We start from the raw sequence: 26,984 nt of genomic DNA on the forward strand, positions 1-26,984 counted from the left end.
TTAATAAGTTTAAAAAGACAAAACTTTAAAAAGTATGTTTTGCAACCAAACTAAAACGAAATTTGAAATCAAAAGCAGGGAAATAACTGGGAAACTCACAAATAGGTAGCAATTGGGCTAGGTCTCTTGATATTCCTTTCTTCAAGTCCTTTATAATTATACATATTTATTGTTTCTTTGATGTTTATCTCCCGCCCCTCCCCCTGCCCCCAGAACGCTCTCTGAAGGCAAGGAGTATATCCATGTTGATTACCGCTGTACCTCTAATAGTGTATGGCATATAACAGGAATTCAACATGTATTTGAGGAATAGCTGAGGGTTGAATAAATTACTGATATGAGAATGGAGAGCCCTTCATTTATTTATTCATTCCACAAATATTTATTGAACACTTATTAAGTGCTAGATTCTAGGGATACAACAGTAAAGACAACAAAATTCTTGCCTCATGAAGCTCATCCTCTAGAAATTAAGATGACAATAAACAAATATACAATATTAATTAAGTGCTATGAAGAAAAAAACCTGAGTCTTTTTTCAGATAGAGTGGTCAGGTAAGAGTGATCATCTTTCTGAGATCATATTTGAGCAGACATGTGAACATGCAGAAAATGAGTCATGAAATATTTGTAAAAAGAACATTCTAAGCAAAGCAATAGTAGGTGAAAAGGGTCCAAGTCCAGAATAACATCTTCAATGCAGTGGGCTGAACAGTGAGGAGTCTTGTGGGTCTGCAACGTACTAAGCAAAGGAGATGGGGTCAGAGACCAGAGATGGCCGTATAAGCCCTAGGAAGAACTTTGAATTTTACTCTAAATATAATAGAAAGTCAATAGAGGACAAAGGCAAAAGCTTGGTATGACTGACTTCGGTTCTAACAATTACTCTAGCTGCTATGTGAAGAATAAAATGACTGTAGGGAGGTGAGGAGAACCAGGAGGCCAGTTAGGCAACTACTGCAATTGTTCAGGTAGGAGATAAAAAACTAAACAGTGAGCTGGACTACAGAGGAAACAAGTAAAGTTGAAAAGTGGCCATAGAGTCTCAATGCATTTTAATCATAGATGAATTAGATGAAAGGTATAAGAAGTGTCTAGAATTATTGTAAAATTTGAGGTCCTAGCTTAACTAGGTGAATTAGGGGTTCTGTGCTCAGCCATGTGATCAGAATGGGAATGTGAAGTGAAGTCGCTCAGTCATGTCCGACTCTTTGCAACCCCATGGACGGTAGCCTACCAGGCTCCTTCATCCATGAAATGTTCCAGGCAAGAGTACTGGAGTGGGTTGCCATTTCCTTCTCCAGGGGATCTTCCCAACCCAGGGATCGAACCCGGGTCTCCCACATTGCAGGCAAATGCTTTACCATCTGAGCCACCAGGGAATGGACATGAAATTATATAGGGAGTGTCACAAGTTCAGAATGGATGTTACACTGGAGATACCTTCTAGACATTCAAATGGAGATGTGTAGAACATAGTTGGAAATATAAGTCTGCATGGAGGGGAAAGATTATTTCAATTAATTCTGTAAAACTCCTACAAGGTAAATATTATTTTCTATATTTTATAGAGGAGGAAACTAGAGTACAGATAAATTACACAACTTGTCCAATGTAACTACTATAGAAGAAAAGCCTGGAGCTAGGGTCTGAAATAATCCATTTGACTCCAAAGCTGAAATTCTTTCCCCCATACTTACCTTTTACCCCTCAAACATGTACTTTGTATCTTCAATTCAAAATTTTAATGTTAAGCCAGCCCCGCTTTGATTTGTGCCTGGGCCTTAATTTATAAAGGTGACTGAGTGCTGACACAGAGAGATTAATACCATCAAAAGAAAAAGTTTAACGTTACTTACAGTTCTCCTAAAAAGGAGAGGTCTGTCTGTCTCCGTAGGCCACGCCAGGGAAGCACCTGTGTCAGGAGCAGGCAGAAAGGAGTAAGGAGAAGGCCACCCCGCATTCTTTCTTGGTTTTTCCATGGGAAAGAAGAGGCCAGGCAGGGAAAACAGCTTAGGACTGGCTACTTTAAGTAATTGCCACAGACTCTAAGGTCTAGGGCTTGTCCCTAGTTGTCTGGTACTTGGCCCTGGGCTGATTTAGGGCAGGTGAACTACAGGCTTGCTGGTTAGACAAAGGAGGTTGTTGGAGGTAAGGCGGGCAGGATTGGTTGGTTTGCATATGAAAGGCATGCTGTCAGATCAATCGTTAATCAGCTAGCCCCAGGAATGGCATTTTTTCCCTGGTCAGGCAGGCCCCATAAGACAACAAAACATCAGAAATCCATTTAGCCTGGGAAGATCTCAACTTTCTTTATTCACCGTGGACACGAGAACCTATGTTTGGCTCCCAGGAACAGAATCACCAAGCTGGGCGCTGAGAACTTAGCACAAACCATTCCCCTCCCAGGCAAATCTCTGACTGACCCCATAGATCCAGCTCCTTGCAGATACCCAGACCCGGTACCTTTCTTCCAGCATACACTGTAGCCAATCCTCTCCCCAAACAGCCACCAACTGGAGATGGAGCTAAGATACAGGAAACCAGCCCGAGGCCCTCCAAGTCAACCCTTTATCTCGCAGAATTCAGCTCCCCGGCCTCAGCTGTACAACCCTCAGCTGTCGACCCAGGCCAGGCCTGGTCGCAGGCCTAGGATCCTGCTGCTCCAGACTCACCGGCCCCTGCCAGACAGGCTGGATCCCACCGGGCCGGGAGGCTTCTCAGACCCTGCCCACTGCGGGAGGGGCTGACGGTAGAAAGGTCCGCACACTGACCACCAGGGAGACGCGCGGACCACGCACACGGACACACATTCCTCGTCCGCGGAAGGGGCGACCGTCCCGGGTTTGTAGCGCTGCTTCTCGGGCCACCTATTCGGACGTGGCGCCCAGCGGCCAAAGGCCCTGCCTGGGCGCTGCCATCCACCCGGACCTTACCTGGAGCGGCTCTGCAGCGGCCCAGCTACAGGGGTACAGCCCTGGCGCCTTCTGATTGGCTCAACCTCGGGCCCACCCCTCCCCCCACATTCGCTTCCGGGTGAGAGGTGCCTGGTCGCCCTAGCAACCATGTCGCACCCGGCGCTGAACTAGGGCTTCTTCCCTCCAGGCCACCGAGCTGGCGGCCCAGGGAGAATCACAGAGTCCAGAAAATCTCTCCCGCAGCCCTGTGTCAAGTGAGTGCCCCATCCTCTCAACGTCTCTTAAATAGAACATGCAGTGAGCCGGCCCCTGGCAACTCCAGTAGGGATGAGACAGATTTCCTGGTGGGATGGGGGTACAGAGAGAGCCCCAGGAGCGGGAATCTGGAGACCTGGGTTCTAGCTCTCATCCGGCCGTCGATTCGCTGTTGTGACACATTAGGCCAGTGCCAGCGTACTGCCAGTCTGCACCTCTTAGGTTCCCTTCTTCTAGCTTTAACATTCCGAAGTTTCGGGTGTGTGAACCATTTAAGGGCAATTGACATACACACACTACAGTAGGGATAGACCAACACACACAGACACACTACAATAGGGATAGACCAAAAGTGTTGTGGGGGCTCTAGGGATAGACCAACACACACACACACACACACTCACACTCTATAGTAAGGATAGACCAACACACACACAGACACACACACACACTACAGTAGGGATAGACCAAGAGTGGTGTGGGGGCTCTAGGGATAGACCAACACACACACACACAGTCTCACACTCTACAGTAAGGATAGACCAACACACACACACTACAGCAGGGATAGAACAAGAGTGCTGTGGGAGGTCCTAGAAGAGTCTGGGGATGAGGGTAGATATGAAAGGTTTGTCAGGTGATATCTCTGTTTTCCTTTATGCCTCTTTTTGGGAAAAATGTTCAGCCTTGTATTCCAGTTCACTAATTTACTTTCCAATGGTTTTCATTTTGCTCTTCAGCCCTTCTAAGGCGGTTTATTTCAACAGTTCAATTCAGTTTAGTTCAGTCACTCAGTCATGTCTGACTCTTTGTGACCCCATGGACTGCAGCACGCCAGGCCTCCCTGTCCATCACCAACTCCCGGAGTTTACCCAAACTCGTGTCCATTGAGTCGGTGATGCCATCCAGCCATCTCATCCTCTGTCATCCCCTTCTGCTCCTGCCTTCAATTTTTCCCAGCATCAGGGTCTTTTCAAATGAATCAGCTCTTCACATCAGATGGCCAAGTATTGGAATTTCAGCTTCAACGTCAGTCCTTTGAAAGGACACTCAGGACTGATCTCCTTTAGGATGGACTGGTTGGATCTCCTCGTGCTCCAAGGGACTCTCAAGAGTCTTCCCCAACGCCAGTCTTCAAAAGCATCAGTTCTTTGGTGCTCAGCTTTCTTTATAGTCCAGCTCTCACATCCATACATGACTACTGGAAAAACCATAGCCTTGGCTAGATGGATCTTTACTGGCAAAGTAATGTCTCTGCTTTTGAATATGCTGTCTAGGTTGGTCATAACTTTCCTTCCAACGAGTAAGCGTCATTTAATATCATGGCTGCAGTCACCATCTGCAGTGATTTTGGAACCCAAAAATATAAAGTCTCTCACTGTTTCCACTGTTTCCCCATCTATTTGCCATGAAGTGATGGGCCCTGATGCCATGATCTTCGTTTTCTGAATGTTGAGCTTTAAACCAACTTTTTCACTCTGCTCTTTCACTTTCATCAAGAGGCTCTTTAGTTCTTCACTTTCTGCCATAAGGGTGGTATCATCTGCATAGCTGAGCTTTTTTATATTTCTCCCCGCAGTCTTGATTGCAGCTTGTGTTTCATCCAGCCCAGTGTTTCTCATAATGTACTCTGCATATAAGTTAAATGAGCAGGGTGACAATATACAGCCTTGACACACTCCTTTTCCTATTTGGAACCAGTCTGTTGTTCCATGTCCAGTTCTAACTGTTACTCTTGACCTGCATACAGATTTCTCAAGAGGCAGATCAGGTGGTCTGGTATGCCCATCTCCTGAAGAATTCTCCACAGTTTATTGTGATCCACATGGTCGAAGGCTTTGGCATAGTCAATAAAGCAGAAATAGGTGTTTTTCTGGAACTCTCTTGCTTTTTCGATGATCCAACAGATGTTGGCAATTTGATCTCTGGTTCCTCTGCCTTTTCTAAAACCAGCTTGAACATCTGGAAGTTCATGGTTCACGTATTGCTGAAGCCTGGCTTAGAGAACTTTCAGCATTACTTTACTAGCATGTGAGATGAGTGCAATTGTGCAGTAGTTTGAGCATTCTTTGGCATTGCCTTTCTTTGGGATTGGAATGAAAACTGACCTTTTCCAGTCCTGTGGCCACTGCTGAGTTTCCCAGATTTGCTGCCATATTGAGTGCAGCACTTTCACAGCATCATCTTTCAGGATTTGAAATAGCTCAAGTGAAATTCCATCACCTCCACTAGCTTTGTTCATAGTGATGCTTTCTAAGGCCCACTTGACTTTGCTTTCCAGCATGTCTGGCTCTAGGTGAGTGATCACACCATCGTGATTATCTTGGTCTTGAAGATCTTTTTTATACAGTTCTTCTGTGTATTCTTGCCACCTCTTCTTAATGTCTTCTGCTTCTGATAGGTCCATACCATTTCTGTCCTTTATTGAGCCCATCTTTGCATGAAATGTTCCCTTGGTATCTCTAATTTTCTTGAAGAGATCTCTAGTCTTCCCCATTCTATTGTTTTCCTCTATTTCTTTGCACTGATCACTGAAGAAGGCTTTCTTATCTCTCTTTGCTATTCTTTGGAACTCTGCATTCAAATGGGTATATCTTTCCTTTTCTCCTTTGCTTTTTGCTTCTCTTCTTTTCACAGTTAAATTATTCATTTCCTAAATTGTTAATTATTTTTCATAAATGTCTACTCCTGTCTCAAGGCTGCTGGACTCTCCCTTTTTGATGATGTTTAAGTCTTCTGCCTATTTTATTAACTCTGTTTCCTCAGAGGAGATGAGCTTCCAGCCTTTCATAACTGGCACTCAGGTTAGTATTCCAGTTGAAAAGATCAGCTCTCTTGTCCCACCCGTAGAGATTCTGATTCAGTAGTGTGGAGTAGCAGAGAAGGCAATGGCACCCCACTCCAGTACTCTTACCTGGAAAATCCCATGGACGGAGGAGCCTGGTAGGCTGCAGTCCATGGGGTCGCTAAGAGTCGGACACGACTGAGCGACTTCACTTTCACTTTTCACTTTCATGCATTGGAGAAGGAAATGGCAGCCCACTCCAGTGTTCTTGCCTGGAGGATCCCAAGGACGGGGGAGCCTGGTGGGCGGCCGTCTGTGGGGTCGCACAGAGTGGGACACGACTGAAGCGATGCAGCAGCAGCAGCAGTGTGGAGTAGGGCCTAGGAACTTGTAAAGCACCCTAAATGTTCTAATGCATGGGCCACACTTTGAGTAACATTCTAATAGGCTGTTGTTCTAGAAGTTATAGTTTACTTAGCATCTCCAATATATGTTTTCTTCAGTATTGGAAAAAATTAGTTTCTAAAGTTTTAATCCACTGAATGTCCCAGAGCTCTGAGGCAGAGATTCCACTCCACTCCTGCCCCCCAGGGCTGTGGTTTTCTTTTTTCATTTTTTACCTGGTCTTCATTCTAATCTCATTCTGTTTGGACCCTACTCCTCCCCCCACCTCTTCTCACTTACTATCTTTTTTTTTCTATTTCTTTCTGCTGCCAATTCTGAGATTGCTCACTCTACCTTACCTCTGTGAAATAATCAATAGATCAAATACCCAAGAGAAATAAAAACATATGCCCATACAAAAAATTACACATGAATGTTTATAGTAGCACTATTCATAACAGCCAAAACTGGAAACAACTCAACTGACCATCAACTGATCAATGGATAAATAAACAAAATGTGTTCTTTTTGTACCATGGAATATTCAGCAATAAAAAGTGATAAAATACTAATACATGGTGCAACATTGATGAAACTTGAAGCTGAGTAAAAGAAGCTACTTACAAAGGACCACATATTGTATGATTCTATTTCTATGAACTGTCTGGATTATACCAGTACATAGAGACAGATTATAGATTATTGTTTGCCAGGGTCTGGGGATGGGGTTGGGTAGGTTTTAGGGTAATAGAGAGCAACTGATAATATGTATAGGATTTCTTTTGAGGGTGATTAAAATATCCTAAAATTAGATTGTGGTGACAGTTATACAACTTGAGTATGCAAAAACAAATTAATTTTGTATACTTTTAAAGAGTAATTTTTGTGGTATGTGAATTATATATTAATAAAGCTGTTAAACAAATAAAAATAGATCATCTAGACAAAATTATTTCCCCAGAACCCTACACTCGACTATGGAAATGCCAAGTAAACATGAATATAAAGTGAGTATTTGATTGGCTCTTAAAGCAAATTTGTTATAGGTCTTATAACATAAAAATGTTTAAGCTTGAGACTTCCCTTGTGGTCCACTGATTAAGACTTCACCTTCCAATGCAAGGGGTGTGGATTTGATCCCTCGTTGGGAAGCTAAGATCCCACATGCCTCATAGCCAAAAAAACCAAAACATAAAACAGAATCAATTTTGTAACAAATTCAATAAAGACTTTAAAAATTGTTCGTATCAAAGAATAAAAAACTTTTAAAAATATGTGATTTTTCTTAAATCTTTTAAAACAGCTCCAGAAGTATTTAAGATAAACTTTGTATTTCCAAATGGAGACACGTATGGTAAGCATACATTTCAATTACTTTTTTCTATATAGATTAAATAGCTTAAGAGTGCAAAACTGAGACTGTCACACTTGATAAAAGTACTATTGAGATATTGACTCCATAAATAAAACACACAGAAATACTAATGGAGAGAAAAAAGATACTAATGGAGAGAAGAAAGATACTAATGGAGGAACAGATTTTAAATCTTAAACTCTAAAGTTAAGTATAGACAGTGTGCCTTGGAAACCTATGGGAGGGCCATAGCCATATGTCAGTCTTCCAGGCCCTTGAGTCTCAATAATTTAAAGGTCCACGGAGCGCCTCATCTGTGGTCTCATTAGTTTTAGTTCTAGGAAAGCAGAGAGACCCACTGTGATGCAGTTCTGATTAAGCCTGAACATACTTTATTATTTAGCCAAACAGGGTTCCCGTTTATAATCTTCAGTATTTCTCTCTTACTTAGATGGGGACTGTACAAGAACATCTTCTGGAGTCATTGAGAGAAATGGAATAGGTATTCATACCACTCCTAATGGGATTGTCTACACAGGAAGCTGGAAAGATGACAAGGTATTATTATTGTTTTGAATATTGCCAGTGGATAAGTAACTCTGTTGGTTAAATGATTCCTGGCATTTCGCCATTTCAAAAAACATGTATGAGTAGGCCATGCAATAAAAATAACAAATTATTGTATTTAATATATATGAATAATATAAGGAATAGTATGAAACTCATTCAGAGAGCTGTCATCATCTTTCTCATTTCCTATTCGTTGAACAAACTAAACTCATTACATAATTTTCTCATTTAATCTTTACAGCAGCCTAATGAGTTCGATATCATTAATATTGCTGCTTTACAATTGAGGGAAATTAGGCTCAGATTTCTTGCCTAGCTAGTAAGTGATGAAACAAAAATGTTCTTAGTTCTGCTTGAATACAAATTTCTGTTCTTAACAACTTCTTTGTGCCATTTCTGGGCTAAATAAACAGGTTGGCCTTTAAGATTTTCTATATATTCAAGGTATCTTGAGGAGCCCTGTTGTTGTCATTATGGACCTGCAAGATGTTCACGTGCCCCAGATGAGAAACACTGACTTTGTCAGCTTCACAGAGACAGACATACAAAGGACAATGATAAAAATGTTGTCTTATTTTTGTGGAAATAAAGGGTGATACAATGTTAGATTAAATAATAACTAAGTGGATGACAGACATCTGTGTATACTTTTTAGAAATACACTAATGAAACTGAAGATGAGTTACTGAGGTCATTTCCTTTGTTACAAACAGATGAATGGTTTCGGAAGACTTGAGCATTTTTCAGGAGCAATATATGAAGGACACTTTAAGGACAATATGTTTCATGGACTGGGAACTTACACATTCCCAACTGGGGCAAAGTACACTGGAAATTTCAATGAAAACAGGTGAGTTTAAAATTAAAAGTCACTGTAGTCTAAAAGATATTTTTCAGGCATATTTGCCTAAAAATTTAGTTAATGCTAAATTTCTTTTGTAATGTATTTAGTTAAAATATTGGGGTCGCACAGAGTCGGACACAACTGAAGTGACTTAGCAGCAGCAGCAGCAGCAGCATACTTACATTTTAGAATAATTGTTGGATTATCATTTTGGGGAAAAATGTTATGAGAGAGGCTAAGGCCATCATGAGCCTCCAAAACATATCATTCCTAGTGATAATCTGTTAGATTTTTCATTTATTTCCTCTTGACTCCTTTATTCCTGTGGAACTTTTTGCAGTCATATGAAAGATGGAAAGTTTGTTGCAATTATTGAGAAAATTTAGGCCAAAACTTATTTTCACTTGAAATATCTTAATAAGGTTTTTTTATAGTTTTAAATTTTATTTTAGATTTTCTTCCAGTTTGAGATGTCATTCATGTACAGCGCTGTATAAATTCAAGGTATACAGCATGATTTGATTTACATATATCATGAAGTGATTACCACAATAAATTTAGTGAACATTCATCATCTCACATTGATATAAAGTAATAAAAAAAATATTTTTTTCTTGTGATGAGAACTAAGGATTTACTGTCTTAACTTGATCGAACCCGGGTTTCCTGCATTGGAGGCAGACGCTTTAACCTCTGAGCCACCAGGGAAGCCCTGTATATAACATACAAAAGTATTAATTATATTTATGTATGTAGGAATGTACATTACAGTCCTAATACTTTATTTATCTTGTACCTGGAAATTTGTACCTTTTGACCACCTTCATCCAAATCTCCACCCCCACCCTCACACATCTTTATAAACTTAATCCTCACACCAAATACTATGTCATCCAGAGGTTTCATGTTCATTTATAACTACCCCCTTATTATTTCCAGAATTAAAAATGCAACCTAATTGTTATGAAGTGGCTGATACATATTGAGGAGGGTAGAAAAGTGTTCACCTCTTCTGTTGCCAAGTCTGTGATGACAGCATATAAACTTTTCCCGCTGATGTTAATAAAGGGGGAAAACTCTAACCCATGGGATAAAGGTCTGTTTGGTTCTGCGAAGTGCATTTTCACCACTCCAAATAGTCCAGAAAACACCAGCATAGAGCACAGTATCTCAAACATAGTTGAAGATCAATAAACATTTGTTGAATAAATGAACTAATTAAGTCAGATAACCAATATAAACTTTTCATTTTGTGACCATTCTGGTTTTGTCTAAACTAAGCATATGTAACCCTAAAATCTTAGACATAAAAAATTGTATAATGACAATGTTTGTTTGGAATAGTAGTATTTTTTTTTTGGTAGGATATAAAAACAGGATGTCAGGTTTTAAATCAAAGTTTGAAAGCAGAATGATGTAATTCTTCAGACATAGTATATAATATACTAGACAGTCTTATGCCTGGACTGTAAATTTCTGGTCTTGTTAATGAACACATTTATTTTTTACTGTTGCAGGGTGGAAGGTGAAGGACAATATACTGATATCCAAGGACTAGAATGGTGTGGTAACTTTCATTTCACAGCTGCTCCAGGCCTGAGGCTAAAGCTCCATATGTAGATAGCCTGCATTAAAGTTTTAATGTGGTAATTGCAGCTTTTACTTGTAAGGAAAACAACTAAATCTGTCATCTGAAATAACTTCATACACTATCTGTTTACTGTTGCCAATAAAACCATCACTTATTTATACCTTTTTGCACTTTCTTTTGACCATCTTATAATTAATTTAAAATAAATTATGTGGGGACTTCCCTGGTAGTCCAGTGGTTAAAACTCCATGCTTCTATTGTAGGGGGTGCAGGTTTGATCCCTGGTCAGGGAACTAAACTAGCACATGACAAAAAAAAAAAAAAAAGAAAAAAAAAAGAAATTATATGATTCAATTGAGAGTTTGTTTGTTCATTTTAATATAAACTGTGCAGATCTTGACAAAGTCAGTTTCCAATCCTGTACCTGAATTTTGTCATCTTTAAAAAGTATATCTACATCTTAAAGGAAACTATCAAGGAAATGAAAAGACAGTTCACAGAATGGGAGAAAATACTTGCAAAATCATATATCTGATAAAGGTTTAGTTTTCAGAATATATACAGAATTCATATATAAATATACATAAATTAAAAGATAGCTCAGTTTAAATATGGGCAAAGGATTTGAATGGACATTTTTTCAAAGAAGACAGACAAATGTCTGTGGATCACAATAAACTGTGGAAAATTCTGAAAGAGATGGGAACACCAGACCACCTGACCTGCCTCTTGAGAAACCTATATGCAGGTCAGGAAGCAACAGTTAGAACTGGACATGGAACAACAGACTGGTTCCAAATAGGAAAAGGAATACGTCAAGGCTGTATATTGTCACCCTGCTTATTTAACTTATATGCAGAGTACATCATGAGAAACGCTGGGCTGGAAGAAACACAAGCTGGAATCAAGATTGCCGGGAGAAATATCAATAACCTCAGATATGCAAATGACACCACCCTTATGGCAGAAAGTGAAGAGGAGCTAAAAAGCCTTTTGATGAAAGTGAAGGAGGAGAGCGAAAAAGTTGGCTTACAGCTCAACATTCAGAAAACGAAGATTATGGCATCTGGTCCCATCACTTCATGGGAAATAGATGGGGAAACAGTGGAAACAGTGTCAGACTATTTTTCTGGGCTCCAAAATCACTGCAGATGGTGACTGCAGCCATGAAATTAAAAGACGCTTACTCCTTGGAAGAAAAGTTATGACCAACCTACAAAGCATATTCAAAAGCAGAGACATTACTTTGCCGACTAAGGTTTGTCTAGTCAAGGCTATGGTTTTTCCTGTGGTCATGTATAGATGTGAGAGTTGGACTGTGAAGAAAGCTGAGCGCTGAAGAATTGATGCTTTTGAACTGTGGTGTTGGAGAAGACTCTTGAGAGTCCCTTGGACTGCAAGGAGATCCAACCAGTCCATTCTGAAGGAGATCAACCCTGGGATTTCTTTGGAAGGAGTGATGCTAAAGCTGAAACTCCAGTACTTTGGCCACCTCATGCGAAGAGTTGACTCATTGGAAAAGACTCTGATGCTGGGAGGGATTGGGGGCAGGAGGAGAAGGGGACGACTGAGGATGAGATGGCTAGATGGCATCACGGACTCGATGGACATGAGTCTGAGTGAACTCCAGGAGATGGTGATGAACAGGGAGGCCTGGCGTGCTGCCTTTCATGGGGTTGCAAAGAGTCGGACACAGCTGAGTGATTGAACTGAATTGAACTGATAAGCAAACAAATAGATATTCAACATCATTATTCTTTAGGGAAATACAAAGCAACCCAAAATAAGATGCCATTTCTCAATTGCTAGGATGGCTATGTTAAGAAACACATAATAAAGATTGGTCTGGTGGGAATGAAAAATGGTACAGCACTGTGGAAAACAGTTTCTCAAAAAGTTGATATATAATTATCATATGTTCCAGCAATTCCTGAGTATGCATGTTAAGAGAATTGACTTGTATACAAATGTTTATAACAGCATCATTCATATCAGCCCAATACTGAAGACCCAGATGTCCCTCAACTGATAAATGGATGAATGTGATATATCTCTACAGTGGAATATTTTTCAGCCACAAAAAGGAATGAAGTACTGACATATGATATAGCATAAACCAGCCTTGAAAACATCGTACCAAGTGAAAGAAAGTGAAAGTGAAATTGCTCAGTCATGTCCGACTCTGCGACCCCATAGACTGTAGCCTACCAGGCTCCTCTCTCCATGGGGTTTTCCAGGCAAGAGTACTAGAGTGGGTTGCCATTGTCTTCTCCAGAGGATCTTCCCGACCCAAGGATCGAACCCGGGTCTCCTGCATTGTAGGCAGACACTTTACCATCTGAGCCACCAGGGAAGCTAACAAGTGAAAGAAGCCAGTCACAAAAGGCCACATATAATACTATGTTTATGTGAAGTATCCAGAATAGGCAAATTCATAGAGACAGGAAGTAAATTAGTAGTTGCAAAGGAGGGAGGAGTTGGGAGGCATTGGGTTTCTCTTTCAGTTCAGTTCAGTCGCTCAGTTGTGTCCGACTCTTTGCGACCCATGAATTGCAGCACGCCAGGCCTCCCTGTCCATCACCAACTCCCGAGTTCACCCAAACCCATGTCCATCGAGTCGGTGATGCCATCCAGCCATCTCATCCTCTGTCGTCCCCTTCTCCTCCTGCCCCCAATCCCTCCCAGCATCAGAGTCTTTTCCAATGAGTCAACTCTTCGCAGGAGGTGGCCAAAGTATTGGAGTTTCAGCTTAGCATCAGTCCTTCCAATGAATACCCAGGACTGATCTCCTTTAGAATGGACTGGTTGTTTCTCTTTAGAGTGATGCAAATGTTCTAGAATTAGTAGCTGTACAACTTGCAAATGCAAAAAACCCCTGAATTGTTCATGTTAATATTAAAATGGCAAATTTTATGTATGTTGTACGTAAGGAAGCCATCCCAAATGTGCCACCGCAAAATGTGTCTCTTTGGCATGAGTATTAATTTAGGGAGATTTATTTTTAAGAAACAGTCTTAAAAGTCTTTCTTTTAAGTCCTAAAGTCTTTCTTTTCACCTGCCGCTTAACTGCCTAAAGAATTTAGATAAAGCATCTATTGCCAGAATAGAGGTATCACCAGAGATGCTTGCAAAGAATTTAGGCTAGATGTGATGGGGGAAACTGAGCAAGGCCCAGACATTTAGAGTCCACTCTGCCTCATTGTCTGTCCCTGGCCCAACAAACAGTTGTTTACCAAACATTTGCTTTTCCAACTTACTTCAATTGCCTTCCTTTGAAGTCCCAAACCATTACCCTCAACATCCTCCTTTATCTTTAGCTAAAAGTGGTTTTTAAGGTCAGGGCTTTGACCATTTTAGTGAGCTAATTCGCTTTCCTGATTCTCTCCCATGTTATTAAACTTTTGATTTTCTCCTGTTAATCTATCTCATGTCAAATTTACTGTAATTCTTAGACCAGCCAGAAGAATCTGGAAGGGTAGAGGAAAATGTATTTCTCCTTGACATAGGTGAATTATATCTCATTTTTTAAAAAAGTAGATCAGTGTGGGCTCACATATTCTCTGCCTAGAAAGCACCTTTACTTCTAGATAAAGTAATTTAAAAATTGCCAAAGCAGTACATGACAGCTACCTATTAAAAATTACAATAAAGGCTTTACTACTGTATAGCACAGGGAACTCTACGCAGTGTTCTGTAGTGACCTAAATGGGGAGGATATCTGAAGAAGAGGGGCTATATACATAAGTATAGCTAATTCACTTTGCTGTACAGCAGAAACTAACATAACATTGTAAAGTAACTATACTTCACTAAAAATTTTTTAAAAGATTAGCGTTTTTACTGAAACTATTTCTGTAAAACTAACTCCTCCAAAATGGTGTATGGAACAGATAACTTCTATAATATACTTCTTTTATCAACTTCTTGTGAAAATTTGTATTTCCTCAATAAATCATTGCCAAATTCTATTTTTAGTTGTACTATTATAAATTTGGGTTGAAATGTCTTTTAAAATGTTGAAATTAAATGGCATTTTAAAAATAGAAATCACAATAACTTTGTATTTAATTTAAAAGACTCTATTTATAAGTGTTCAAAAGATACATTTAAAAATTAGACAATTCTGGATATGTTGCTTAGCATTAACTTGGTATGATTTTAGAGTTTATTTTTATTTATTAAAATTTGTAAGGAGATAAATACTGGACAAGTTAAGATAACCTGAGAGGATGTTTTCAGGGACCAGGACATACAATGCAAATTCAGAACTTCTGGAAAATACAGAAAAATACCTGTTTTACTGCAAACTAAAATTTTCCCTAATACTTTTCTTCAAATTATTTAAGGTAGCAAGATATATACATTGCTTTTAAAGTATTTAACTTTTAATGGTATAAGAATAACTTCCAATGCCCAAGTCTCCAGTTTTCAAAGATGCTAAAATCATTCATCTTAAACAGTTTTCTTTCTTTTACTCCTTGATACTAAATGCAGTTCAGTTATTTGATTAGTTGATGCTAGAATTTGACCTGGAGCTTATATAATTAGAAGAGACACTAGTTTTCCTCATTTAAAAGCCTAGTTAGCATATGACAGTCTCGTTTCCGGGGAAGTCAAACCTCTACTGCTTCTTTTTATAACCTTTAAGTTAATTCAGAATCCAGATACGCCTTGATCTGATGATGATATAACCACGGCAAGCAACATGGGGTAAGTGCTTTTATATGCTTTGAGAGACATTGAGAGGGCAAATATTTTCAGAAGAGTAGAAATCTCATAAATCTTTACTAATGTAGGTTCAAAATATACTAACTTTTCTTTAAGGAAGTCATTTAAAGAAAGTACTATTTATTCAAAGTTATAACAATTATTTTTATATGATGTCATAGTCTGCCTTTGCAGGTTGTCAACTAAAAAATGTTTGGACTGAAGAGTTGCTTATTTACATATTTAGTTGAAGCTGACTTAAAATTTGAGAGCAATCTTAAAGAAAGGATGACTGACTGCCTGTTTTACAAGGCACATATATCCAATATGTGTATGCCTCTTTAGGAATAAGAATGAAAAATGAAAAAGATTAGAAATGGAGGGAGGTTAATTCATGGCTTTTGTAACATAGAAAAGGGATAGAGGATTCTATCAGTGTTTACTCCTCTATGTGCAGAAAAATATGTGCTAATTAGTTACATAGGAACATTAGTGAAAATTCTAAAGCCTTTGCTGGGGCTTGGGGAGCATGATAAGAATTAGGTTTCACCTGAAAGCTTTCTTTTCTTAAGTGAGAATAGGAATCCACTATAATTAGTTTTTTATATGCTGAAACAATAATATTCTGAAAAATATAGAAATTTGTCTTTGTGTAAATTTTATCTTTTTTATATCTCCTTTTAATACAAAATTATTGGCTGCAAATGGTATAGCCATTTAAAGGCACTTCTGAAGGATTTAGCACATTTTCTTCTAAATAGTTTCCAAGAATTGAATTAACATCTAAATTTTTGCTAATACCATGGGCTCCAAAATGCAGTCGAAACCAGCCTGAAACCTCAGAGGCTTCTGGAAGGAAGATGATCATACTATTGCTAACTTTTCATATAAATATAAAGGTTAATAGATAAGTGCCTTGTTCAAATTTCACATACATTTGATTGATTTGGTTTGAAACAGAATTGATAAAACTCCTGAATTCTCTTTATTTCCCCTCTTTCCTCTCTCTCTTTCCTTCTCTCCTCCTCTGTCCTCTTTTCTTTAATGAAGGGAGTTCATCTTTTTGGGGGTCAAGGATCACTCTATGAATTTTTAGAAACCAGCCCACCCTCTCTGCAAAGAAATGTAAAATCACACCAAATTTTGCATATAATTTCAGAAGACTTATAGATAGCCTGAAATACAATCTGTGGACACCCTGAGTTAAGGACCTTTGATTTTGAAATTTAAGACTAGAGTATGAGTTGCTCAACATTTTTCTTAGCTTCTGGGTTTTTATAAAATGTAAGAATCTTTTAAATTTATAATTCCTGCTAATCTTCTCTCAGAGACAACGTTGAAAATGTTGATTCTCCCACTGACTAGCTCCCAACACACACACACACACACACACATGCAAACAAACATACACAAACACCTTACATGAGAGTGAAACACAGTTTAACAGATATCTATAGTTTTGACAATCACATTACTGCTGCTTGTCCCCACTGACTTGATTAATCACTTCTGCTTTCGAGAGTGCTAAGAATCACCTTGGGAATCACGGAAGAAAAAAATCCTCATTATTTTATTTCATTTATTGCTCTCAGTGCCCCACATAAGATGAACTAAACCATAAATTGCAAAAGATTACACAGGACATGCTTCTGATTCGTAGGTTCATGGTTATTTTGTTGTCTGCTCCTGCCCTTATTGAGAAAAGAGAGATTACTAGGCTTTAATACCCATTTCAATCTTCCTCAATAATCAGGAAAATAAAAACAGAAAATGGCAGCTGATTAAATGCTCAACTGTGTCCATTTGAGGAGATCTCTAAAATGTATCTCCTGATAATGAAGAAGTAGCTATTTAGGACTTGGGGGAGGGGAGTGTTATTTATCTGAAAGCTATTAGAGAATACAATGCCCTTATATGGGTCTAGGCTAGCCTTCTCCATTTTGGGGGAGCTATGCTGGCATGGTTTTAGTGAGCAACGAAGAGACAAATAGTAGGAAATTCTTAATGCTGTTTAGAAAACCTCCTCCTCCTCTTAAATTTTCTCTGGATTTCTTATGGAGTGTGTGCATGGGTAGGCTGAGTGGAGATGGTGTGTAAGGATGGGCAAAGGGATAACGGAGGAGAAGTGGAAGAATCTTACTCTGCAAAATACCTTCCATCTGCTATTTACTAAAACACTTGGGCAAAGGATGAACAATGGGATAGAAGGGTTGGTTGCATTCTTTCCTGAGATGCTCTTCCATATTCTTTCCTTACCTCCTCGAGGGTCAATCAGAGTACCCCCAATTGACATCTGGGGAAAAATAAAGGTTAAGTCTCTGTCAGAATTGTAGAACCAATAAATTCATTATTACAGCATATTCAGCCTCCTTTTAGTTTCCTAGTTTAAGAGAACGTAGAGTAATTTTAAAAATTCTTTCCACTTCTGGATCAGGGAATTACTCTTTTTCCAACTCTTTTTTTTTTTCCTGGGCAAAGCATACATTTAGCTCATGCAGTAACCTTTGAAATATTGCTTCTGTGTGTGCCCTCCTTTCCACTCTAATAGTCACTTCCCTAATTCAGGCCACCATTGCCTTTTACTTGGATTATTAAAGGTGCCCATCTTAGCCTCTCTGCAGCCAGTCTTTCCTCTGCAGTCAAAACTGTCATCTTCTTACTGAGGACATGTGATCTGGTTATTCCCTTGCTCAGAGGCTTTCAGTAACTCCTTATTCTCTCCACATCAGATAAGACTCCCAAGAAGATATTCACCGCCCTTTATCTGTCTCTAATCCACCTATCCAGCCTTACCTTCTACTCTACCAAAGATACTCCCTGGAACCCCTAAATCTTCTGATGCATTGCAACTGTCCACCTCTGACCCTTCACTGATCCTCTTTGTACCGTATCTACAAACTGTTCACAGGCAAGCTCATCACCTGTCTTCTTTATAACACTTTCTTTAATCCCCATGACCAGAACTCATTTTTTTTTCTCTGCAAGTTTTAGGTACTTTATACTTTTCTTATCGTGTTTTTCCAATCCATCATATGCTATAGTTAATTATATGTATGTCTCATCTTTCCTACTAGTCTGTAAACTCCCTGGAGGAGGAACTATGTCATCTTTATATTCCTTCCCAAGATCTGGCACAATGCCTTTTACATAGTATGGGCTAAATAAATGTTTTCTGAGTTGAAATGAACTCTGCTTTTCCTATAATATGCAAAAAAAGCTAAACTTTCATTTTAGCCAAAATTCCTTTTTCCTTCCCCACTAGAGTGGCCCCATTTTCCAAGTTCCTATCTGAAGAGCTCAAATGAATGTACACTATCCAAGATATGAGTGATGCAAGAAAGAAAGGGTAAAAACAACTGGAGGGATACCCTAGAGGCTTTTGAATAGTAGAAAATTTTTTGATATGAGGAAAGCACACATAGGATCAAAGGGAATGTAATGACACTTTTAAGAATTAAAAATGGTTCTTGGTGCAAGACAACCTCCTAAAGGACCAGCATATAAGTAAGGTTGGGCTCAAACCTAAATAATAGTGGCTTTCATAAGCTAGAAACTCATTTCTCTCTTACATTAAAAAAAAGAAGGTCCATAGATAGGCAATCCAGAGCTATTCAGTCAATTCCTTGGTGTGAAAGACCAAGATTCCTTCCATCTTGCTCTTCTGCCATCCCTGGTGTCTCACCTCTTGGTACAGAAGGTTGCTAGGAGTCCACCTGTCTCATTTGTGTATTCAGCCAGCAGGAAGGAGGAATGGGAAGAAAAAGATGTGCTGTCTCTTTTAAGGAGACTTCCCAGAAGTCACTCACACTGTTTCTACTTGTAACTCATGAGTAGAATCTATCCCCATGGTTACAACTACCTGTGAAGGAGAATGGGGAATACAGTTTTGTTTTGTTTTGTTTTTTAACAGGTTTCTTAGAAAACAGGGAACATGGTTACTGGGTGGCAATTAGCAGTGACTGATAGAGCCGGTAAGGCCATCCATTGCCTCTCATGTTCCTTTAGGACAAAGAACAGCATTTGTACAAAAAAGGAATCTTTTAAGAAAAATTTTCTGTGAAGTTAAAGGGAAAGAAAGAGCAAGCCGAGCTGGAAATAAACAGATTCACTTAGGATAAAGGACAGGGACCTTGACAAAATGACAAAGGTGATTCAGTAAGCCCACTCCTATATCCTGGCCCCTGCCCCCTCAGCTTTCACTCACCTTAATCTTCACTTCTGAACTGTGAGATGACTACTATTACTACTGGGCCAATTATACCAGTTAAGAAGCTGAAGGTCCAAAGATTCAGAGACGTGGCCAAACTGCCCAAGAGGCTGCAGATAATGAAAAATAAATAAAACACACAGCTGGCTTGGAATCTGCTGTCCTACTCACAAAACTATATAATTCGTAGAGTGTTCTCCGAAAGGATTTATACCTACTTTTGATTGTAGATCACCTGACTTAGCCCCTACAGAAAAACCTATTACAAACCTACTCCACTTGTCACCTGATGTAGGTGATTTCATTTAATGTGGGATATTTAATGCAAATCTCTAGATTTTTGGCTTTCATTATTTTCAGGTCAGATGAGCTGGTCTGAATTCTTTTGATTCAGCAAAGCTCCCTAAGCCATGTTAGAGTATTCCAACTACATTTCTAAATACGTAAGAATTAATTTTTATTAGTCACTCCAGAGACAAATACCAAGGTAATTGTGCCTATTTAACACCAAGTGACTTAAAAATTCAAAGACTAAGAGGAACAAGGATTTTTGCATTTAATTTATGTATTTTTAACTATTAGAAATTTTAATCAATTGCATATATAACAAAACTTTTAGTTATGAAATTATAGGATAAAAGATGGTAGAAATTACAAGGTACCTATCATATCAATGACATTTTATTTTTTGTAGAACCTATAAAGAAATCAAGAAGGCTTCACAAAATATGGTGTAATGTCTACAGGTGGAGACAGGCCACAAGGTGAGTGAAACTGCAAAGAAATTGTTATTAGTAAGAACATGGATAAACTGAGAACCCAGGTTAAACATATTTGTACTTTACTTAGTTTAAACCAGTGCTTGTACTTCATTCTTGAAGTACAAATATTACAAATTACTTGGAAAAATTTTGTAACCCTTCTTTATTTAAAAACAAGTGAATATATTATGGGATTCCTTTATTAATTAGCAATCACAGCTAATAGCCACATCATAAACCAGCCATATGACATCAAACTTTTACTGCATTTATGAATGTTTACTCACAGTATTGAGATAATAATATGGGCTTCCCTGGTGGCTCAGATGGTAAAGAATCTGCCTGCAATGTGGGAGACCTGGGTTTGATCCCTGGGTTGGGAAGATCCCCTGGAGGAGGCCATGGCAACCCACTCCAGTATTCTTGCCTAGAGAATCACCATGTTCAGAGGAGCCTGGCAGGCTGCAGTCCATAGTGTCGCAGAGTTGGACATGACTGAGTGACTAAGTACACTGTAATGTTTACTCACAGTGTTGAGATAATAATGGCTATGTTTTGAGTTCTATTTTAGGTGTTTTTGAAGAGTGCAAAAAAACCTTAACTTTACATTCAGCTAAATTTACTGTCTACTTTCTACTAGGCTTTGTGATGTAATAACTATGTGGGATTAGTAAGTCTTATCCTGGTTTTACAGTTGAAGAAACATAGGTTTATAAAGATTAGTAAGGTTCCAGGGTCACAAAGCTAAATAAGAAACAGGGCTAGAATTTGAATGTTTAATGCACTTAAAGTCCCATAGTTAAAAGAATTAATTTTTAATTTAAAATCTAAAAGTGCACATTATAAAACAAACACTTGTTCAAGACAGAAGAGCATAAGTAAAAGGTGTAAGTCCATCTGACCCCTAACCCATCCCTCTTTTCAGGAGTAACCACTGTTAGTAGTTTGGTATAAAGCCTTCCATCTCTTTCTTTTTATCCTATGTGCTTTTCATTGTATCACAATTCTGGTCTACTTTAAAACATCAAAGAATAGAGGAAGTTGAATTTACCATATATCTTTACTAGTATGAACATCTATCTTTAAATAATAACTGAAAATCTCATTCAGCTAACAGACCCAAAGAACAGAACTCACTCTTTTCTAGGGACTCGTCATCTAGTGCAGTGTTCTTAATTTGATTTTGAGAGAGTAAATATGGACTCTTTTGAGAGTCTGATGTGAGCTCTGAACCTTCTCCCCAGAAGAAAATAGATCTGCGTAAAGTTTTGCTTATAATTCAGGTGATTCATGGATACTCTGAGAGTATGCAGACCCCTGATCTTGTAGAAGCAAGATTCTTAAATTAGTAATTTAACATAGATAAATACTATAGTAGAAGTGTGGACAAGACACTGAGACAGCACAGAAAAGCAAAGACTTCACTAAGACATGTCAAGAAAGGGAAGAGTGATACTTGTACAGAATCTTAAAGAACACAAGGAGTTTGACAGCTAGCCCAGAGTAGGGGAAGGATGTCCACTGAGGAAACACCACTTACAGATCCTACAAGCTAGAGAGGACAGGGAGCCACAAGACTGTTTTTGTGTCAGGAGCCCAGTTTGTATATAAAAGGGATGAAAGATGAGTTTGCAGAGCTAGATAGAGGTCAGATCATGGAGGGGTCTGTCTATTGTATTAGGATGTTTGAATACTAGGAGTCAGTGGAGGATTCTGAACAAGAATTTCATCACTGTAGGTTAGAAGCCTACAATTACTGCACGACTAAATAAATGATCCTAGGAATACTCATGTGGATGATAGAATAAGCTATAAGAAAGAGATAAGACAACTTGATTCAGATTTTTTGAGGGATTGTTGATGAAATAATATGCTATTGAAAAGATATGTTGTAAAAATCCAATGGAATTGAGTAGAAGGTCACTGTTTTTACAAAGGAGATAGGGAGACTGCAGGTCTGAGACTGTATTTGTGAGATAAAACTCAAAATTTGGGCAGTCCATCTGCCCCCTCACTGCAGTGAATCCCAGGTACAGTCAAGCCAAGCGTCAGTCCCTCGGGCTTCTGTGCCACTCCTGGCGTGTCACACCCCCCTGTCCTCCACTGGCCTCCCGTGACTCCTGGTGGACCCTTGGTTTTCTACTGACTGCCAAGAGGAGGAAAGAGAAAGAGGGTGCAATCAGTCAGGTTTTCAACTTTTTTTAACACCGAATATGTATCACTTTTACAGTTATTTATAAAATTTTGTTATTTATTTATTTAGCTGCACAGGTCTTCGTTGTGTTGCAGGAACTCTCTAGCTGTGGTACGCAGGCTTAGTTACTCTGAGGCATGTGGGATCTTCCCAGACCAGGGACTGAACCCGTGTCCGCTGCATGGCAAGGCAGATTCTTAACCACTAGACCACGCAGGAAGTCCCTGTAATCTTGTTTTAAAGTAATGTGGTAGAAAGCCAGGCTTACAGTGTCACAGCCCATTTGTTTCTGTTTGGTTGTACTTCACCTGATGTACCCACCTCAATATCCAATATTAATCTCACCTCCTGCTTTTTGGCAGTGGCTGCATAATTGAAGTAAGCATCTAAAGTCTCAAAGGTATTTCACCTGACAAATATTTATTATTCATTAAAAAATATTACTTATCAGATGTAAAGGCTTTGAAGACTAGACTTGTACATGTATTATACATGCTATTTTGTGTGTATGATGTATCATAAGAACATTTTAAAATACAAGAGGCATTTGGTCTTTGCCAAAGGGTAGTGCTCTGAAAGATTTCTCAGTCTACATGTATAGATAGTGATCTTTTGTTAAAACAAAATTTACAATTTAGGTATATATTGTATATAGATATAAAATTGATTTTCCCAGTCTGCCTTTCTAGCTCATTATTTTTTTTAATGTCTCCTTGCTATTAATAAAAACAAATAAGTTACTGTGTTGTTTTCCTTTTCCCCAGCTGAGTTGAGATATAAGTGATAAATAAAATGGTAAGATACTTAAAGTGTAAAATATGATGATTTGATATATTTATGCATTGGGAAAGGATTCCCCTCCTTTATTGGTGGGGACATTTAAGTTATATCCTTTTAGTAAATTTCAGTTGTACAGTCCAGTCTTATCAACTGTGAGTGTGAGTGCTTAGTTGCTCAGTCTTGCCCAACTCTTTACAGCCCCATGGACGGTAGCCTGGCAGGTTCCTCTGTCCGAGGAATTTTCCAGGCAAGGACACTGGAGTGGGTAGCCATTCCCTACTCCAGGGGATTTTCCTGACCCAGGGGTTGAACCCATATTTCTTGCATCTCCTACACTGGTGTGCCTGTGTGCTAAGTTGCCTCATTCGTGTCCAACTCTGTGCGACCCTATGGACTATAGCCTGCCAGGTTCCACTGCCCATGGGATTCTCCAAGCAAGAATACTGGAGTGGATTGCCATGCTCTCTTCCAGGGGATCTTCCCAACCCAAGGATTGAACCCATGTCTCCTATGTCTCCTATATTGGCAGGCCGGTTCTTTACCACTAATGCCACCTGGGAATCCCCTTATCAACTATAGTCACCATGTTATGCATTAAATCCTCAGACCTTATTTTACTTATAACTGAGAGTCTGTACCCTTTTACCAACCAGAAGTCAATCACTATATAAACATCCTCTGGAATTTAATAATTAAACTCAAATTTGACTTGAGTGTCCACTGCAAAAAGTTCTCAAATTTTCATATCAGAGGAATATGAACAAATGACATAAATGTTATATCTTTAAAACTCAAGCTAATTTTGCATGCCTCTCTGTGAAACATCTGAACACTTCAAAATGTATAATAATTTTAAAAATTGCTTACCATTGAGAAAAATTGCTCCTATAAAGAGATTGTCTATGTTATCTGAGGCTTGCAGTCTAGCACTCTAGTTTGGTAGGAACTGGATACTCACCAGGTGCAATGGCTATGAATAAGAAAGAGTCCCTGAACTGGCGGAGCTTATAGTATCATGTGGAAACAGAGACTACTGCCTATAAATCCCAACAGGAAGAGACACTAATAACAGGGTATGAGAATACAGTGAAACAAAGAAAGTAAAGAAGTGAAGTTGCTCAGTTGCGTCCAACTCTTTGCGACCCCACGGACTGTAAGCTACCACACTCCTCCATTCATGGGATTTTTCCAGGCAAGAGTACTCAAGTGGGTTGCCATTTCCTTCTCCAGAGGATCTTCCCAACCCAGGGATCAAACCCAGGTAGATGCTTTACCATCTGAGCCACCAGGGAAGACAAGGGAATAACTAATGATGGCTTGGAGGACCAGGGCAGGCTCACAGAGAAGGAGGGGCTTGAAGTGAGCCTTGAAGGATGAGAAGCATTTCATTAGGTAAGGAAAGATATTTGAGGCATAGAAGATGGGAGGAACAAAGATACACAGGCAAGTGTTTAATAAAATGCATGAACTGTGATCATCTATACATCTGCGTCATATATATTGTTACAAAGTTTTATTTGAAATACTATGAAATAGAGAAATGAATCAAGTAAGTTCAGCCAGTCCAGTCATTAACTGTTACAAGTAGTAAAATCACATCAACTAATGTCTAACTGGCTACAGAGACACATTGGGAGTAACCCTCAGGGATAAAATTAAGGTCCCACAGGCAAAGTTGGATCCAGAGACATGAGGCCAACTTAAAATCTGACAGTCGAACGGGTTTTCTTTCATTATTCAACTTCAGAAGGGAAAGGAGGCTGATTCCTCTCTGGAGGTAGAGTATAACGGCAGTACTCAGCCTCCCGTCCAAGATGAAGAGCAGTTCAGCTCTGGCCTCATATTGGCTACACCGCTTAGCAAAATCAAAATCCTACAGGAAAACCAGACTCACCCTTCTAAGAAGGCTTTTCAGCAACCACTTGTTGCTACTCAAGCTGTCGCCCCCACCCCAAACATAGACGCATACATACACATTCTCAGGGTGCTGACAGAAGCATTCCTTTCACTCACACAAGATTTTTTTCCTGAGAGAATTCTTGATAGATATGGTTTTCTCCCTTTCACACTTCCAGGCTCTTTCAGCACTTCTGAGAGATAAGTGCATGCATAGCTCCTGAATCTAAAAGCTCCAACCCCATTTTCAGGCCTGATGTTCCCAAGCAATTGATCACTGGGGGCTCCCTCCTTCTCCACAGCTGGGCTCAGGTTGCTGCTGTGGATCAAGCTCTCAACTGTGGCTCATGAAGCGGTCACCGGAGCCTGCACAGTGCTTACCTGTGTGAGCTAGGTGCTCCGGACTGCAGAAAAAGCTTAACATACAGTCCCTACCTTTAAAGACCAATGAATCTAGGCTCCTTGGGAGGATCCACGTTTGCTGCTTCTGTCATCTCTATCAATTTTAGGTGACAGCCTCCAGCTTTGTCCTAGGCAAAACTGCAAAGGGTAGTGATAATCACTACTAGAAATAATCACACCAGTGGATGAGCTAATCAGACTCTCAGAGAGGGTAACTAATTTTCTCAAGGTCAATCAGCTATTTAAATCATCAAGCTAGGATTTGAGTCCAGAAGCACCATATTTCAAAGCTCAGATTCCCCACCTCCATTCCCTGCTGGCACCTAGCTTGGCTCTCAGTACTGCTCTCAGCTTTTGGAAATGGTAACTGACGACAAAGTAAATAAAGCATGTTTTTTAAAAAATCTCTCAGGATCCAAAGGAATAAAGTCACAATGTTGGTGATAGCAAGGTTAGTATATTTGGGTGAAAGGCCTGACCCGACAGTCTTTTTATTCCACTTATTTATGAGGCCCACCTCACCGAGATAAAAATGATCAAAAAACATAAGTACCATACTTGCAGAAGAAATTGGAACTCTGTAGTGAACCATTTTATTATTTCTGTCAAAACAAGAGCTTATGATTTAGTCAAGTCACTTAATCATGACCTCACTTTATTTGTGAAGTGACAGGGTTTGGCGGGATGATCTCTGGGCCATCTTTTAGTTCTGACCTTCTTTACCACACAAGCTGAACTCTTAATTTATATTGCAAGTTCTGGTTGGGTATGATTTGGTTTGATTTTTCTAAACCATGATATTGCTTCATTTATTTACTTCACACCTATGTATTTGGGGTCTATGCTGTTGCTGCTGCTAGGTCGTTTCAGTCGTGTCCGACTCTGTGCAACCCCATAGACAGTAGCCACCAGGCTCCGCTGTCCCTGGGATTCTCCAGGCAAGAACATTGGAATGGGTTGCCATTTCATTCTCCAATGCATGAAAGTGAAAAGTGAAAGTGAAGTTGGTCAGTCATGGCAGACTCTTAGCGACCCCATGGACTGCAGCCCACCAGGCTCCTCCATCCATGGGATTTTCTAGGCAAGAGTACTGGAGTGGGGTACCGCTGCCCTCTCCTAAATTATTCCTGCTGCTGCTGCTAAGTCGCTTCAGTCACGTCCGACTCTGTGCGACCACATAGACAGCAGTCCATCAGGCTCCACCGTTCCTGGGATTCTCCAGGCAAGAACACTGGAGTGGGTTCCCATGCTAGACCCTATTTCAGACCTTGGGGAATGAAGAGTGAATAAAAATGTCCAAGGCCTCATGAAGTGGAGGTGATGGGCCAAGAAGATC

The 26,984-nt window shown here is 39.5% G+C and overlaps 2 protein-coding genes across 2 annotated transcripts in view; one reads left to right on the plus strand and one right to left on the minus strand.

The window, feature by feature from the left end:
- The window catches only part of DHX57 (DExH-box helicase 57), a 67,975-nt gene extending 65,197 nt beyond the window's left edge, over positions 1-2,778 (minus strand). Inside the window, exons 1-2 of the mRNA XM_052648431.1 lie at positions 2,676-2,778; positions 1,860-1,915 (exon numbers count right to left, since the gene is read on the minus strand). The gene's annotated coding sequence lies outside the window, so the exon portion shown is untranslated. The remainder of the gene's footprint in view (positions 1-1,859; positions 1,916-2,675) is intronic.
- Positions 860-10,840, plus strand: MORN2 (MORN repeat containing 2). Its single transcript, XM_052648236.1, has 7 exons — positions 860-924; positions 2,583-2,969; positions 3,090-3,172; positions 7,646-7,696; positions 8,148-8,254; positions 8,980-9,116; positions 10,628-10,840. The coding sequence occupies exons 1-7, from the start codon at positions 860-862 to the stop codon at positions 10,728-10,730; spliced, it is 933 nt and encodes a 310-aa protein (XP_052504196.1). The 3' UTR covers positions 10,731-10,840.
- Positions 10,841-26,984: the final 16,144 nt, after the last annotated feature.

The sequence above is a fragment of the Budorcas taxicolor genome, chromosome 11 (assembly GCF_023091745.1).
Source record: "Budorcas taxicolor isolate Tak-1 chromosome 11, Takin1.1, whole genome shotgun sequence".
Classification (NCBI taxonomy): domain Eukaryota; kingdom Metazoa; phylum Chordata; class Mammalia; order Artiodactyla; family Bovidae; genus Budorcas; species Budorcas taxicolor.

Coding starts and splice junctions, on each gene's coding strand:
- MORN2 (XM_052648236.1), top strand. CDS start 860: ATGACTGACTTCGGTTCTAACAATTACTCTAGCTGCTATGTGAAGAAT. Junction 925..2,582: donor AATAAAATGACTGTAGGGAG/GTGAGGAGAACC, acceptor TTTATCTCGCAG/AATTCAGCTCCCCGGCCTCA. Junction 8,255..8,979: donor GAAGCTGGAAAGATGACAAG/GTATTATTATTG, acceptor TGTTACAAACAG/ATGAATGGTTTCGGAAGACT.